We start from the raw sequence: 17,207 nt of genomic DNA on the forward strand, positions 1-17,207 counted from the left end.
TTCTGGCTTTGGATCTAGTGAAGAATAAAAGGATTCAGAAATAGAAGAAACCATACTTCCAGAGTCAAGCAGTCCTTTACAAGAAGTGTCGTTAATGAGAACTTCTACCTCATTGGCATGGCCTACCAAAGGTGCAAGTTTGGGGCCTGTAGATATAGGATGACCTTCACTTGGCCCTACGGGGAAGGTCCCTTGTGGTTTAAAGGCTTCTGTTTGTCCTCTTCCTTCTTATCAGCCTTCTGCTGAGCCTCTTTAGAAGATCCTTCTTCTTTATTCCTGTCACCCCATTTATTTCTGTCATGGTAACCACCCTGGTAGTTCCTGGATTTCTTGAGATTCTGAAGCTCCTTCTCCACAGTTCCCACTTTTGTGTTCAACTGCTTCATCTTGGTATTCAAATCTTGTAGTTGTTGAAGAAGTTTGTTCTCCACAGATGACATGAACTGAGTAGCAGGCTGCACTGAAGAATCTGGAGGCTTCTTGGGTTCAGGAGGCTTCATCTGAGGTGGAGCTGCTTCTTGTTTGGCAACAGGAGGAGGTGATACAAGAGGGCCCTTTCTGCCAACATGTAAATCCTGCTCCATCTGTCTAAGTTCCCTCCTTAGCACTCCATAGTCATGGATGCTCTCAAACTTGTATCTAGAGGCATTCCGCAGCTCTTTATCAAAAAGGCCTGCCCATAATCTACCACATAACATTTCATTTTTAGTAGTCTGATCAAACTTTAGGGTAGATTTGGATAAAAGTTGCTCCAACCTCAGACTATAGTCTGTATGGATTCTGAAAGTTCCTGTTGAGCACAGTAAAACTTCTCCTTTAGCTTATCACTACTGGAGACATTTCCATAGATGTCTTCAAGTTCAGTTAAAATATCTTGGGCAGATGCACTCTCTCCAAGATGAAGAAGAACAGTACGGGCCTTGCCTTTTAAACTCATCCTGATAGATTCAAGTAAAATGTGTTCAGGATAGACCCTATTCCTAATTAAACAGTTGATCTCATATCTCCATAAATCAAAGGCACAATCATCTTTGCTCTCACCAGAAAATGGAGGCTATTTAGGTACTCTAGGGGAAGAGTAATGAAAAGGTTGACTAAAACTATTTACATATGAAAGGGAAGATTGTCTGGAAGGAGGTGGTGGTACAGGAGGTGGAATATTATCTTCGAACACATCATCAGAATATCTTGGAGGAAGGGAGTATCTAACAGAAGGCCTATCTGAAAAGTAAGATGTTCTCCTATCCTGACCATGTATAGAGGGTCTTTCAGTCCTGGAGGAACCATATGCACCTGTTCCTGGTATAATGTCTGCACCAGTACTGTGCCTCGCAACATACTCTCTTTCAGGAGTATTTAAACTCTCTCTTGTTAGGTTGGGCATGACAGGAGTGCTAGACACAGTTTGATAAAGATGGTATTTTCCGGATCGACGCAAAATATCAGCGTACTGCTGTAGTTCCTCATCAGTAACAAAAGGAGTGTTTGACGCCATAATGACAAGCGTTCAAATACTCTAAAAAACGCAAAATAATATACAAAGAACTGTAACTTAAAAAAAATGTCACTTATTGTACACCATACAATAAATGAAAATGATAAAGTTCTCAAAGTTTCTTGAGAAATAAAGTTTCAAAATTGATAACACTGAACAATATCTGACAATCAATTGTCTCTATTGTATACTGTGATTTTATGATGGCACAGGCAGTCCACCATACTACAGAAATAACTTTGAAATTTACACACACTGGCTGAGTTCTCTAAATCAATATCACTCCACTACAATCCTGATTTGTATATGAAATTCAGTTCCAAATCAATCACTTTTGGCCCACCTAGTACACCATACTTTCACTGTGATTTTCTGAATATTCCTTTAATGAAGAAAACTATTTTCAACAAGGTCAATAACTAGATAACAACTATAGCTACCAGTTAAATAAACAACACACCTTAATTTTCTGTGTATTTATTTTTTTTTACAAATTCAAACACCACAAAATACCTTTCCTTTTACAGTACTTCACCAGCAGCTTTCAGTAAAATTCTCTCTTCAGCAGCTTTACACTGGAAAAATATCTTCCGTAAAAGTACGCGAAAACTTTCTTGGAAGCAGCACTTATTTGACTAAGTATCAAACAAGATCTACCTTCAAGCTACCCTGAAATTTCAAATAAACTGATCAACTTGAAACGGCTTCAAGTTTAATGTTCCTTTCTGTATACCATACTTTTTACTGTATTAGGCCTACTTATCACAAAATGTTACTCAAATATCTTGTAAGCAGTATTTGCTTAAACAAGATCAACTTTCATGTTACACTTCAAAATAACCTGTACTTGCTATTATTCTAAACTCTTTCTCAATAAATTTTTAAATTCAAACTGAAATATTTTCAGCTCAAATTTAATTTTACTCTCTACAGCACAACTGTTGGTGAAATCACTTGTAACTCAAAGTGAAATTTGCACTAATCACCACCAAACATGCAAAGCTTTACACTAACACTACAATTACAAAAATTCTAGCTGTTACTGGCGAAAATTGTCATATGCCATTCCCAGAGTCACAGGGCTGATCAAATACTGTATAAACCTAGTACTATTTTAAAGAATTTGACAGATCGCCTTTTTTTTTTCAAGTTACCCAGACATGATGGGTGTGATATTGGAATATTTATGGTAATGAATGTTATGTTAGTCTCACCAACACCAAACTGTCTGTGAATCTAAATGCTGAGCTGTGATTCTGTTACTCAGTGACTGTGACAGCACAACCAGGTACTACAGAGGTACTGTATAAACAAATCATTCTGAAAAAAATAATAAACAGTGTATGATATGATGAAAAATATTCACATTACCAGAGCAAATAAAACTTACAATTTCCTTATCAATAAATAAGACCTAAGTGAATGAAACTGGTAAATGGAATGAATACTATATAAGACACTTTCTTGAACACTGTTGAAAAAAAAAAGTCAAAATCGTATGTCAGCTGTCATTTTTGACGTTTCCAAAGTTTATAACCCGACGACGACTAGATCCTGTTATAATGAATGTCAACAAAAGTTACCGAAGCGCGCATAAGAGAAGATGATATCCAAATGATTGTTACCGGATGAATGGATGAATGTATATTTCTGACGAATAAAAATTATATACAAAACACACGGCCATGATACATGTACTTAGGGAATCCCGTTAAAGCGTGTAGTTATCCAGTGACGTATGCACTATTGTGGTCCACCAATTACGGCGTATCCATTGACTAATACTGGGGTGCCCCTCTGACGTCATGAGTTGGTACGAAAAAATGCCGACCATTCGTCCACAACACTGTCGCCCAAAAGTCACACTGGCCACCAATTTGTCACCCTTCATGTAAAATGATACGGGCTAACGTGTGTTCTCTTCTGGGATTTCTGTGGACTGAAAGACACACGCAGACAGCAAATGTAATATTTTACCAAGAGAGACAAAGATTCAAGTCTTCACTTCAAAATCTATTCTGACTGTGCGCATGCGTGGCGGAAATTGGCGGTGATATCAATACATTCAAATTGAGGCCCGTCACCGTGGTTAAACAACATGTTAGTTAATGATATCAGAAAATGATATCTATAAGGATGTATAATGGATATGAAATGGAATTATAGGAACGAAATATAGGAAAAATGAGAAAAAGCTTGATAGTAATTCATATAGGATATACAGTCGAAACTTGGTATCTCAAACTCGCTTACCTCGAAAGTCCGCTTAAGTCGAAGAAATTTTCAAGTCCCGTCAAATTTCCTTCTTTACATATGTACTTCAACTCCGGTTACGTCAAAATTTGACTTACCGAGACTCCGGATGTGTCGAAAGGGATTTTCAGTCCCGTCAATAAAATTCAAGTGCATTGTAAACTCGGTAAGTCGAAGTGAGGAAAAAATGCGATAAAATTTCACACATCTCATTGTGAATGTGGTTGGTTTTTAACACATGTTCATGTTTATTGCCTAACCAAAAAGCCTTGATGCCGACATATCAAAGGTACGGCCATTATCAAAGTGAGATGATGTCATACTTGTTTGCACGTGCCATAATGATAATAACACTAGATTTCTTAATCAGCGATCATTTGTTTTTGAAACGTTATGAAAACTGCTTTTAATTTAAACTAAATGAATTCATTAGTTTGAACAGTTTGGATCTTTAATAAGGATTAATTAGAGGTAATCTCGATGAGACTGTAAAAAAATAACTTCTTTGGGGAAAGCATCATTCGTTCAAAATGTCAGATCGAAATGCTATCAATCCTCCGGGAGAGAAACGTGGTACGTAAAGGAAACTTGCCTCAAAAACATTTGAGGTTAGTATCATTTTTATTCTTCGAAAAACTGATAAACACAAACTGTACAGAATCGTGTACGCGTAAAGTGCCCAGAGCGTATACACGGCATCAAGGAAACAGTTTTTATTTCTTATTAAATCTTTTCGTAACTTAACCAACTTTTTCCATTATTTCGTCCATATACATCCCTCCTCATAACTCGAATTTCGGTTATCTCGAAATAAAAAGCACGGTCCCTTGAAATTCGAGATACCGAGTTTCGACTGTATACAGACAAATGACCCTGCGACACTAGTAAAAGTAAGGGTAAATATATATAATTGTTTTTGTGTTGTTAAATAAAACAAATTTAGTTACAGTCCATGATGGAGACCACTAGGAAAGTTACCATGGACCCAGCTGATATACCATTCACTGAAGCACAGCATGACATAGACCATGATTACCAACCCAGTACCTAGGTGCAAAAGCTAACTAGATATATCGAATCTACCCAGACTTCTACCACCACCAGTACACTGTCGATCGCCCGGGAGACGGAGGCAACGTCAAGGTCGAGGTTACAGTCAATGGACGGTGGTGATATGAAGGAAGAAAACTTGGTACCAGCCGGCAGTCAGCCGGTGGTATTTGGCACGCCTTCCGGTGAGGTGACCTGGCGCAGGCGCTCAGGGGAGGACCGAGTTTTATCCATCTTGGCAAGTTCTGCATCATATCCAGTGGAGAAGCCAGGGCCTCGGGGGTCAGGAACACAGCCTTGCAAGGTGGAACTGATATGGTATTGTGGGGATGGGGGGGGAGGGGGGGGGGGAAACAGGGATTTTTGTACTAATGCTAATTATTGAGGATCAGTTCCTTTATATGCGGACAGGACCTTGGCCGATGGTATTATAGACCAGTGTCAGGTACCTAGGGGATATATTGGTAGGGGAATGGAACAAGGGAATTTTTTTTACTCTGATGGGTAGTCAGAGTCTGGCTCGCTGGATGAACCTTTGACGGGAAGGGAATTGTCGGCATACATAGCATCTACACCTAGACCATCAATTGTTAATCAAGGGAGATAATTCCATCGACCTTAAACCCTACAAATTTTATGAATGGACTAAGGGAGGCAAATCCAACAATCTTAAACACTTTAATTCCAAGTTAAAGATGATAATGATTGAGACAGAACAAGAATCAAATGAATGCATGGGATTGTCAGTCAACCTTACCTTAAATGTATTCAGAGTCTGCATGAGAGAGAACGGAATGGTTATACAGGAAAGAATAAGAGTGAAGTTACAGACGACCAACCAAGAGCTCTGGTGGGTGATCTGTTGATAATTGTTACCGAGATGCTTTTTCAAGGTTCCAGTAAGAATTCTGACCCCCTATGGAATACTGTAAGACCGCTTGAGGATACACCAGAGGTAGATTTGTCGACAACCCCGCAGGAAGATCCCAACATAGGTCCCCTTTTAGTGAGGAAATTTCACGTTTTATAATTATTTAATAATACTGTCTGTTAGAAAATTTTAAGTGTAATATTTTGGTCTAGGCTACTTTTTGTGACATTTTAGTAGGGTTTTAAGCTTTAAATAGTAAACTAGTTGTTTTCGTAAAATGCTATTATTTTCACATTTTTGGTAATATTTTGGTATCAGTACAGCAACAGTTGATTAAAGGTAAAATTTTTTGTAATGTTTACCTCTGATATAGTAAGTCATAAGTATATCTCTGGTATTTTAACTTTTATAAGTGAAAGTAGATTTTTGACTTTGTCACTTCGTTTAGCACTATTGTCAGTCAGTGGTTATAAGTAATCTTGATAAATTTTCAACATTTTGTTTAAAGTATTTGGTACATTTCAAGTTTAATTGTTGAATATAACTGAGCCCTGAAACAAACTACTGTTACAATTGTTATTTATTGTTAAGAAGGCTGTTATTATTGTTATACATTTTATTGCCCAAAGGACATATTGCTCAAATGTTGCTCAGGCAAATTCTTATGTACTTGTCCGAAATATAGTTTATTATTAAGTATAGTATTGCCTAAAATCCTGATGCAGTGTTGGTTATAGGTCCGAATTCAGGTGTCTGTATAAATTATTTCAGTATTTATAAATGTTGTTAATGGTACATATGAACATTTTTTTAAATGCATAGCATAAATGTTGCATCTATGAAATTTATTAAATTGATTACATATTTGAGAATAAATTATTTGGAAATCTGTAAATGCAGTCTGTGCATGTGTGTTCTACCTTCTGTCTAAAAGCAATTATAAAGCAAAATGATGTATTAAAGTTTCGAGGACGAAATTTTGTCAGTAGGGAGGGTAATGATGCCTCACGACTTTGTTTTGATGCAACTGTTTTGCATTGTTTTTACGGCCTATCGGTAGTTTTTTATTTTTGATGTTAAAGTTGTCAGGCTATCTGTCAGCTACTTTTTAATTACAGTTCATTGTTCAGTAACATTTCTTGGTATTGACAGATAACCAGTCGCATTGTTAAGTTGTTGATTACTAAATTACATTTCAAAATGTTAGAAATCTACTTAAACTGTAATTCTAGCTTTCACAGGGATTCTTTATAAAAGTACGCAATGTCAGCCCGAGATATTCAACATCTTGGATTTTTGTACGTATGCACCGGGTGACTAAATCTCGTACAAGCGGACCAAAATCGCTTCATATTCTGCAGAAATAGTTAACTTTTATTGTCAAGTATTTGATATTTAATACTTGGCATGTAGTGTTGATTCGAAGCGTTCTATATTGTTTTATTATTTATTTCTGTCCGATTTCGTTTGTTTACACTAGTTTAGAGGTTAAGCTCCGCCTTATTTGCATATACGGAAGCGTTCGTATCCCGAATGACGTCATGGTCGGCCGAAATAAGTTCATAGCATCAACTCGGTTACAGACCTGTCCGGGTATTTCCGACTTTGGCCTTATTTATATTTGGTATTACATCCTCATTTGCATACCATGCATACCGAAAAGGTTAATTATTAGAACGCTAGAATCATCACTTGCCTCCGTCTCTCGTATAGTCATGCAGGTTGTTTGTCATTTTGTCCTTACACATTTTTTTTATTTATACTTCTAAAACCTATTCGAATTGTTCAAACTTTGAAACTACACGGTACTTATTATCATTAAAGTATTCAGTTATATTTATTAGCAGTATTTGGCTGTTTTTCTCGTAGAAAACTGTAATTTTAGAGCTGGTTCTCGGTCCTCCTGCTACACGACTTTGCCAGATATTTCATTACTGATTATTTTATTCAGTTTTAATTAATATTGGTTGTGAAGGCTTCCCATAAATAAAAGTTGTTTGAAACCGAAAGGAACATTGTCAGTAGTTTATTTTAACTCTGAAATAAATTTGAACTCGGACGCTACCAGCCTTGTCTTGGGCGCTACCAGCCTATAGGGTCGCGACCAGACCCTAGTTTAGTCAACATATTGCTTATCCCCAAAATGAATAACCTTACAGTATTGTAATTGGTGGACTCAGTTCTTGGTCTGTTTAATTTAACATTTTTTACCCTAACCCAAGTTCAGTAAAGTACAGTAACAGTGACCAGGGTGTGTGTGTGGGGGGGGGGGGGGGGGGCACTACAATATTTTGAATCTGAAATCTACGGTACATCCTTGATTTTTTTCTTCTGATGAAAAGTAAAGTTTTATCAGTTTTACTAAATTATAGATGATGAACTTTAAATTGTATTGCATCTGGTGTTTATTATTGCAAAAATGTTATAAACAGATATTACCAATTACATGGTACACAAGTATATTACCCTTCTCTTGAAACATGCTCATGATCAAAATATTTTCGTTGCTATTAAGAGTTTCAGTTTTAGAAAGGTATATATCATGTTTTATTATCTTTTTCATACCAAAATGACTGTTGTAGTACTACTTGCGCACGTAATTTGTAACAATAACATGCTTATTTTATTGAGAAAATGGGAATCGGGAAGTAAAACCTTTATCTGTGAAGAGATGTTGTACTACTATTGAATTGTATTAACCAGAAAGAAAACCCTGGTTTACCAATAAAGACATAATCGACTTTTCCGATAACGTTTTCGTTATCGTTTTCTATATACAAAGCGTTTCAATACCACCATTATATTTAACCATATAAATTTCTAAAGCGGTTTTGCAGATTTTATTAGAATTATGCGACTTAAAACTAAAAATATAGTGCAGTATTCTAAGCTGTTGTTTCGTACTTAATTCAATACATACATCCGCTTTTAAACAAGTTTAAAAACCAGAATGTACACTTAGTTAAATCAATGTTCTTTACATTTGTTGATTTAATGACAATTGTTGGTTCAACATACTTAAAACGATACGTCCCTGCTAGAAGTTCGGAATAAACAATACATGCTCCACAACAGACCTCGTTACAATTCTTGCAATACATGTTGTTTGAGTTGGTATGTCTACATGCGTTGTCTTTTCACGCTCCTGATCAAGCATAGAAACATCTAAAATTTGATGATCCTTCATCAGGTCAAATCTGTTGTGCTGACCCAGACATGTAACACACAAGTAATGGCCACATTCCACACAAAATTTCAAGGCGGAAACGTCCTTCCCGTCTTTAGAACATGTAAAACATTTTTCATGGTTTTCATCTGAAGTTATGCTCAGTGATTCCCTAAAACTCGTTTCAAAACATTCTTCAGATCCCGAATTTATAGAATCCTTTTTGTTATGTCCTGTCGCCATTTTACTTCATCGTCGTTATATCGTCACTGTGCATATTGTGTTTCGCGGTATTTTGTATTACTGCGTTCATCGTTACATTAATCAGGGTGACCAAACAACATTACTTTTCAGTGCCAAACACTCGATTCAGGAAAATTTCTGCTTATATCGTTTTATTACTCGATGAATTTCAATAAGACAGAAGTGTCGAAGGCTGGGAAACAAGTGCTTTCCTCGGCACAATTTGTCACACATTCTCAATACTTTTTCAAACATTTCGCTCAAATCCCAGCGCGCATGCTGCCTGCACGTTTGTTCCGTGATAAACATTTGGGCGAAGTGTCGAAGTGTTCAAGAAAAGTATTTAGAACGTCTGGCGTATGCTTTGTGTCAATAAAGCACTCGCTTCATGTCTTCGACGCCTTTTTTGAAGGAAATTATAAGCAAACTCTTTCCTGAATCGAGCGATTTTCCCATGTGCACAATACCGAAATGTCACGTGGTTCGTCACCCTGGTTAATCATCCTAAAATAAATCTACGGGATATTTCTACTGTTTGATCCACCTTTTCCGTAACTATTATATTCCTTCTTTTCTCAAAACCGTTATTATATATCATTTTAAAGACATTTCTGAGTTTCAAATATCTTGAATAATATTGAATTTATAATGAACAAACACAAATTTCTATTGCAAATTTTCGGCAACTTGGGACACATTTTGATTCTGCCCGATTTTTACAACAGGAAACGTACACTTTTGGCCGTAGCATTTTTACTCTTAAAAATATAAACAAAATCTGTTATGGATTACATGGATCAAACAATAAAAATATTTATGTTAATTATTTTAAATTCGTTATATGAAATCAATATTAGCTGGGAAAACGTGAAATAGTCTTTGCTTACAAAAAGTGATTTTTTAACACAAATATATGTAAATAATGCTTTACTTTGTGGTTGACAAAGTGTTAGGTTTTAAAGAAGAGAACTGAACAAAACAGAACGGAACGAAACAAAACCGAAATATTATTTTAGACTTCACATGCACATGGTACAATCAAATTCAAGGTCAACAATATATAAGCTGCATCAAATAATACTTACATATTTTAAAGAAAGTAGATATAGGTATTATATTAATAAGTATTCTGTACAAAAATAAAGCGCACACAATTCATAACATAGTGAAGAAGGTATATCTCAAATTTAACTGACAATAACCATGATGACATGTTCGAAGTATGTATAACGTAAATCATATTTGACATTGCATATACAAATTCCGAGAAAACTACAGGTATACGTAATATGAATTACGAAGTGAAGATTCGTAAAAAAAGTACGGGTTACGTGGGGAAAGTACACAATTCCATTTCGTGTTACTAGACAGTTATTACTGACATCATATATTATTATCAAAATCATACCAGTAGTATATTTCGCCTTATTTTTAAGGCACAGTTTATGACACATGCTAATTTATTAATTGCGTTTTCATCTGAACAGCTGAGCAAGCTTTAATATTATTCATAAACCTATCAAGTTTTAGATAAATGAATAATTTGTAACTTGTTATGTTAAACTAGGTAAAACTATCTCTCGCTTGTTTATTTTATGGTTAACTGAAAAGTTATAACACATGTATAGCAGTATATAACTTTTTAAATTTTATATCAAGGATGGCATTGTTGGAGTTACTTTACAAATATTGTGAGTTGCATTGTCCAAACGCGAAAACCGGTTGTAAATATGTGTTTGTTGGTAAGGATAAAACCGAGTATTGGGAACATGTGAACAAATGTCATTGTAATGAAATATTGCAAGTAAAACAAGAAAGGAAAGTAGAGGCGCCTCATAAAACACATGCATACCCTAGTGTTTGTAACGGAACAAATGATGAAGGATACGACGGCAACAGGAATAATAGTATTGACATTGGAAGCAGACAAGGTCGTGCTGAAAGCATAATAGAAAAACATCCACATAAGTTCTCTCATGGGGAAAGCGACAGAACTGTGAAACAAGATCCTTCCGATAGATATAGATCTCGTAGCATGTCTGGATCAAGATGTAGGAGCGAGGGGGCCTCCGTGGCCGAGTGGTTAAGGTCGCTGACTTCAAATCACTTGCCCCTCATCGATGTGGGTTCGAGCCTCACTCGGGGTGTTGAATTCTTCATGTGAGGAAGCCATCCAGCTGGCTTACGGAAGGTCGGTGGTTCTACCCGGGTGCCCGCTCGTGATGAAATAATGCACGGAGGGGCACCTGGGGTCTTCCTCCACCATCATAGCTGGAAAGTCGCCATATGACCTAAAATGTGTCGGTGCGACGTTAAACCCAACCAAAAAAAAAAAAAAAAAAAAATGTAGGAGCGAAAATCAAGTGAAACCCGTTTTGACAAATGACACTGTGTATTCGCCCATGCCAGAGGTCAGTGATGTTAATAATCGCCTAAATTTACAGCTTATTCAAACGACCCGAAACGCCGACCAGACACTTGTTTACATGCTCGATGTAGACAAAGAAAACGGAAAATATTTTTTTAGCCCACCTGTCACGTAGTGACAGGGTGAGTTTTTGTGATCACCCATCGTCCGTCTTTCGTCCGTCCACAATATTCTTGTGACCACGATAGAGACCACATTTTACATTTGGTTTTTATCAAACTTGCAAGGAACTTGTATTGGCATACTATCTCGGTTCCTGTCGAAACCTTTCCAGATCCCATCGTGGGCTCTAAAATTATGGCCCCTTAAAGGTAAAGGGCCGAAAATTTGCCATTTTTGGTTTGTGAACACGATAGAGACCACATTTTGCAATCAATTTAATGATATTTACAGCTAGTATATCTCGGTTCTTTTGAAAACTGGCCAGATGCCATCATGGGTTGCAGTGTTATGACCCCTTTAAGGTCCAAAAATGCTTTTTTTGACTTGTGAACACGATAGAGACAACATTTTGCAATCGACTATAATCAAACTTCCACACAACTTGTATTAGCATAATATCTCGGTTCCTTTCGAAAACTGGCCAGATCCCATCATGGGTTGCAGAGTTATGGCCCCTTAAAAGGCCAATGTTTGCTATTTTGGCATTTGCAGCCAAATAGAGACTTCATTTACATTTTGATTTGAAACAAACTTGCAAAATATCTTCAACAAGAATAAATCTTGTATTCCATGATTAATGTGTCAGATCCAAACATAGGTTCTTGAGTTACAGCCCCTGAAACAGCCAAAATTAGGTAATTTTTACCTTGTGAAAACGATAGAAGTGACATTTTATATTAGATTTTTATCACATTTACACACGACTTAAGTCACAATAAGATCTCATTTCGAAAATTATAGAGTTACTGCACTTGAAAGTGGCAAATGTTTGTATAATGGCCATTTCAGCCATATGAAGTTTCATTTATGCTTTGCTTTGATACAAACATGCATAAAATAATTATAATGATGATCTCTAGGCCTGGATCGAAACTGGGTTATGTCGGTTCAGAAACTAGGTCATCAGGTCAAATCAAAGGAAAAGCTTGTTAACAATCTAGAGGCCACATTTATAACCCTATCTTCTTAAAACTTGGATAAAATGTTTATCTTGATGATATCTAGGCTAAGTTAGAAACGGGATCATATGGGGTCAGAAATTTCATCGCAAGCTCAAACCAAAGGAAAGCTTTGTTAACATTCTTCAGTATGACCCTATCTTCATGAAACTTAATCAGAATGTTTATCTTGATGATTCCTAGGCCAAGGTTGAAACTGGGTCATGTAGGGTCAAAAACTAGGTCAGCCAGTCAAATCAAAGGGAACGCTTGTTGACAGTCTTGTTCATTTGATGTGCATGAAACTTGGTCAGAAAGTTTCTCTGCATGAAATATCATATGATTTTTATCAGGGTCATATAGGGTCAAAAACTAGGTCACCAGGTCTAGTCAAAGAAAATGCTTGTTTAAGCCATAGGAGGGGGCACATTTTATATTCAAACTTCATAAAATTTGGTCAGAATTTTTGTTATCATGAAGTCTTGGAGGATTTCAAATCTGGGTTACGTTGGTCAAAAACTAGGTCACTAAGAAAAATCATAGGAAAAGCTTGCATATAGTGTAGAGTCCACTTTTTTCTCCAATCTTCCCGAAACTTTGTCAGAATGTTTGTTTTCATGAAATGTTGGACAAGTTCGACCGGATCGTGTGGGGTAAAAAAACTATGTAACTAAGTTTATCAAGGAAAATGCTTGTTTGCTCTCAGGAGGCCACGTTTTTGGGTACAATCTTAATGATAATTGGTCAGAATATTTGTCTCAATGAAATCACTAGGTAAAACATGCTTACGCTGTTATGGTGTGTAACACAGGTGAGCGACCTAGGGCCATCTTGGTCCTCTTGTTAGCTCACCTGAGCCAAAGCCTCATGGTGAACTTTTGTGACCGCTCAATGTCCGTCGTGCGACATGTGTCGTTTTTCCGTCAACAATTTCTAAAAAAATCTTTTTCTTCAAACCCACAGAGCAAAATTACACCAAACTTCGCAGGAATGATCCTTGGATGAACCCCTTTCAAAACTGTTCAAAGAACTGAATTCCAAGCAGAACTCTGGTTGCCATGGCAACCGAAAGGAAAAAACTTTTAAAATCTTCTTGTCCAAAACCATATGTCAAAGGGCTTTTATATCTTGTATGTAGCGTCATCTAGTAGTTCTCTACCAAGATTGCTCAAATTATACTCCTAGGATTAAATATGGCTCCGCTATGTGGTCACATGGTTTACATAGACTTATATAGGGAAAACTTTGAAAATCTTCTTGTCCAAAACCACAAGGCGTCAATATTTGGCATATGACATCATCTAATGGTCCTCTATAAACAGAACAGAATTTTATTGAAGACTTGTACATGGTACATCGTCATGCATAATAAACATCATATTTTGATAATACAATGTTTTATACAGCTTGTATAGGAAACAACTTTTAATAATCTTCTTGTCTGAAAGTTAAAGGCAAAGGCTTTTGTTATTTGGTATGTAACATTGCTCAGTAGCTCAGATGTTTCAAATTATACCCCTGGGGTGAAAAGAGGCCACCGAGAGTCTCTTAGTTTTTTATATGAGTTATATAGGAAAAAATACTTCAAAAATTATCTGATCATATTTCCTAGACTGTTTAATTATAATTACCGTATGACCCCAAGTAATTAGGGGTCACTTGACTGTGACCTTGACCTACTTACCTACTTTCTTGTTTTCTTAAATACAACCTTGAAATTTTAGTGACATACGGTTTTGCACACCGATCTTAAAACTATAACTGTGACCTACTTTTTCAATATTTTAGCATCACTTTGACATTTGAAACATGTAGCTCATATTACACAGGTGAGCGACCCAGGGTCATCATGACCCTCTTGTTAAAAATATTATTCAATTACTTCTGATACGCCAATTCCAAAAAAAATCATTTGTGTTGATGTTGTTTTTTTTTATATATATAGACAAAACTGCCTTAAATTAAGTGTTGTTTTGTCTTTTTGGGTTATGAAAGCAATTCAGTGTTCTATTTATATCATAAAGATCCGCTTAGACTTCAATTTAGACTGTGATTTTCTTAATGACAGACAACCTTGTCATTTTCTCTCATAAAAACTGTATTATTTTCAGAGATCTAAAAATGGATGGCAGAGAGCAACAACTGGTCGTCGACGACACTCATCTGAGAGTGATTCTTTTCCTGTTCATGGTTACGAACGATATGAGAGTAGGTTTCTGCGATAGCAGTTAAATGGTTTCAACAAATTTTAAACCAATTCTATTGCCATGTCAGACTGTTTAAAAACTATTTTAAAAGTAAGAAGGAAACCATTTTAAGAACTCTGAAATAGCTGCTTCGAAAGGCCTTGGCCTCCAGATTTTACGACACAATGTTGGGCAGAGGAAAGGGAATATGTATCAGGAAATGAATGTTATATTTCTTAAGAAAGCTTTAAAACTAAGTTACTGGCAGACCACATGTTACGAAAACACAAGTGTATTAGCTGTTTACTAAACTTTAAAATGAAAATTGAACACCGCTTGTAGGTGAACTGCCTTATCATAGATATCTATATCCAACGCTCGTCACATAAGTATGTCTCCGTGGTATATGGGTAAAGACCGCTAGAAAGCAATATTGCAGCCGCAGCCTGGATTCGAATCCCAAACCGGACATTATTTTCTTAATTTGGCATTTTAAGATAGTTTGAAAAGAACTCATATTCTTATGTTAACTTCGATTTAAAGGAAGATCTTTAAAGCCCATATCTGGAGGTCAGTGCGTTGAAAGCATAAATTGTTACTAAATGGTATTTAATTATGAATTAATTGCATTTTATCTTTTTATTTGGTACCAATAATCAATTTGGAAGTTATATGTCACTTGGTGTTGATGTTGACTGTGAACTATTATAATAAAAGCGATGTCAAGAGGTTCTCATGATTTAGGTTCCAATTCAGAAGAAATCGTGGTCGTCTTTTTGAAATATTGGGGGATTCATCTCTTAATTCGAACAATTACTTGATTTAGAAAACATCAAAATATTAAAATATATTTGATATACTCTTGTTGTAAGAATCATCCCATTCAAATGATTATATGTATGTATCAGTTGACGGTCATCATTCAAGTAGATACCGGGCTTCAGACGGAAAAGTAACACCCGATATAGCAGGAATTTTCCGTAAGTGACTTAACCGTAATTAACATTTTATCAGTTTGCTACATGTTCAGCAAAATGAAAAATTCATATAAGTATGCATTTATGAAAGCAAAAACATTCATTCATGTTGTAAAGACTGTATGATTATTACAATACAGAGGCCGCGTGTTTGCTACCTAAGTACCGTCCTCCATAACTTGTTCGTTAACGAAGGTTACCAGTTACTTAAATACTAGAGGCAAGATACGTTTGGTAGATACATTGACAGCCAGTAGGCTGTAGACTACACTGAAATATAAATCATACGTACTAAAGGTTATCTTTTGTTTAGAACTGTGAGAAGACAGAATCGCCTAAAAGTCAATTTTTACTTGTCACTGTTTAGTCAAGTTGTGCTTTTATTTAACGAGATTGACCTGATCGGTGGAAGTTAGCTATTATTTTTATGGCTTAACTGATTAGCCTGGTTTTAATTAAGTTAATATTCTTTAAGTATACTTTCTTAATTGAAATCGGTCCTGTTAGTGTAGGCTATAAGCCAGATGATTGTGCACTTTTTAGAAGAGTTTTGAATTAGTATGATTCTTGCGTATTTTATCATAATATTACAATGTTGATGTAGAACCCATCGCTGCATGAACTATTTTACAAAATTTGGACAGAATTTTAGGAAACTTTACCAGTAGAGATTTTTATTGTACATTTCATAGCTTTTTTATTTTTTGCTCAATTCTAAAACTATCTTGTACAAATATTTGTCTTTTAAATGCTGACGTGACACATATATTTGTTTGGTGTTTGTTGCAAAATTATTGGAGCGTGTCGAACTTTATTGATTTAAGCAATTCTGCATGTAAAACATGTATACATTGACTTAATTTGTAAAAAATGCCTGTAAAGATTAAGGTTGGAGCCGTGCCAACTAGAATTAATACAAAAATGGATAAAACGTCAATGTAGGCATAAGTAGATTGATCTGAAACTTTTTTTAGTTGACAGTTTCATTGCATTTTTTCGTACAATGTTCAGAAGCTTATGACAAAAACAACTTGACCGTGACAAATAGTATTTATTGCAAGTATGCACGTATTTATTTGTAAATATTAACAAATACTATAAACTAATCATGCAGATTATAGCCAATAAGACGTTCATATGAAATAAGACAAAGTGTCAAAGCGAGCTTTACTTTACTTTAGAACTTTGTTGCTACTCGAAAGGCGCAGATTCTTGAGAACGTGTTCAAATAAGGAACGAAGGTAGTAATTCGCCGTTTCTGCCTCTGTGGTCATACTGAACACTGAAAGTAGTCTGTGTCAGTATATAGTGCTGTTTTCCCGTCAAGTTAATGTATTTACATGCCAGATATAAAATGTACTTAAACTTGAATGTCTGTAGATGATTTAGAGCTACGTAACGTTATATTGTTCTATGTTTGTGTAGAACATGCAGGGTA

General features: G+C 35.9%; 2 protein-coding genes across 4 annotated transcripts in view; one reads left to right on the forward strand and one right to left on the reverse strand.

Annotated features, from left to right (window-relative positions):
* The window catches only part of LOC123523913 (uncharacterized), a 356,017-nt gene that overhangs the window by 330,597 nt on the left and 8,213 nt on the right, over nt 1-17,207 (forward strand). Inside the window, exons 2-5 of one of the 2 annotated variants that reach the window (XM_053539434.1) lie at nt 10,738-11,127; nt 11,423-11,489; nt 14,718-14,814; nt 15,701-15,772. In XM_053539434.1, the coding sequence (XP_053395409.1) occupies nt 10,739-11,127; nt 11,423-11,489; nt 14,718-14,814; nt 15,701-15,772 (625 nt within the window). In that variant the 5' untranslated portion in view covers nt 10,738. Of the gene's footprint in view, nt 1-10,530; nt 11,128-11,422; nt 11,490-14,717; nt 14,815-15,700; nt 15,773-17,207 lie in introns of those variants that run through there. The other variant, XR_008370366.1, reaches the window with a different exon arrangement.
* Nucleotides 1-17,207, reverse strand: part of LOC123523912 (uncharacterized) — a 91,542-nt gene that overhangs the window by 8,493 nt on the left and 65,842 nt on the right. Inside the window, exons 1-2 of one of the 2 annotated variants that reach the window (XM_053539433.1) lie at nt 8,688-9,109; nt 2,710-3,434 (exon numbers count right to left, since the gene is read on the reverse strand). The exons of the other annotated variant lie outside the window; for it this stretch is intronic. The gene's annotated coding sequence lies outside the window, so the exon portion shown is untranslated. Of the gene's footprint in view, nt 1-2,709; nt 3,435-8,687; nt 9,110-17,207 lie in introns of those variants that run through there. 2 annotated transcript variants of the gene reach the window in all.

The sequence above is a fragment of the Mercenaria mercenaria genome, chromosome 3 (assembly GCF_021730395.1).
Source record: "Mercenaria mercenaria strain notata chromosome 3, MADL_Memer_1, whole genome shotgun sequence".
Classification (NCBI taxonomy): domain Eukaryota; kingdom Metazoa; phylum Mollusca; class Bivalvia; order Venerida; family Veneridae; genus Mercenaria; species Mercenaria mercenaria.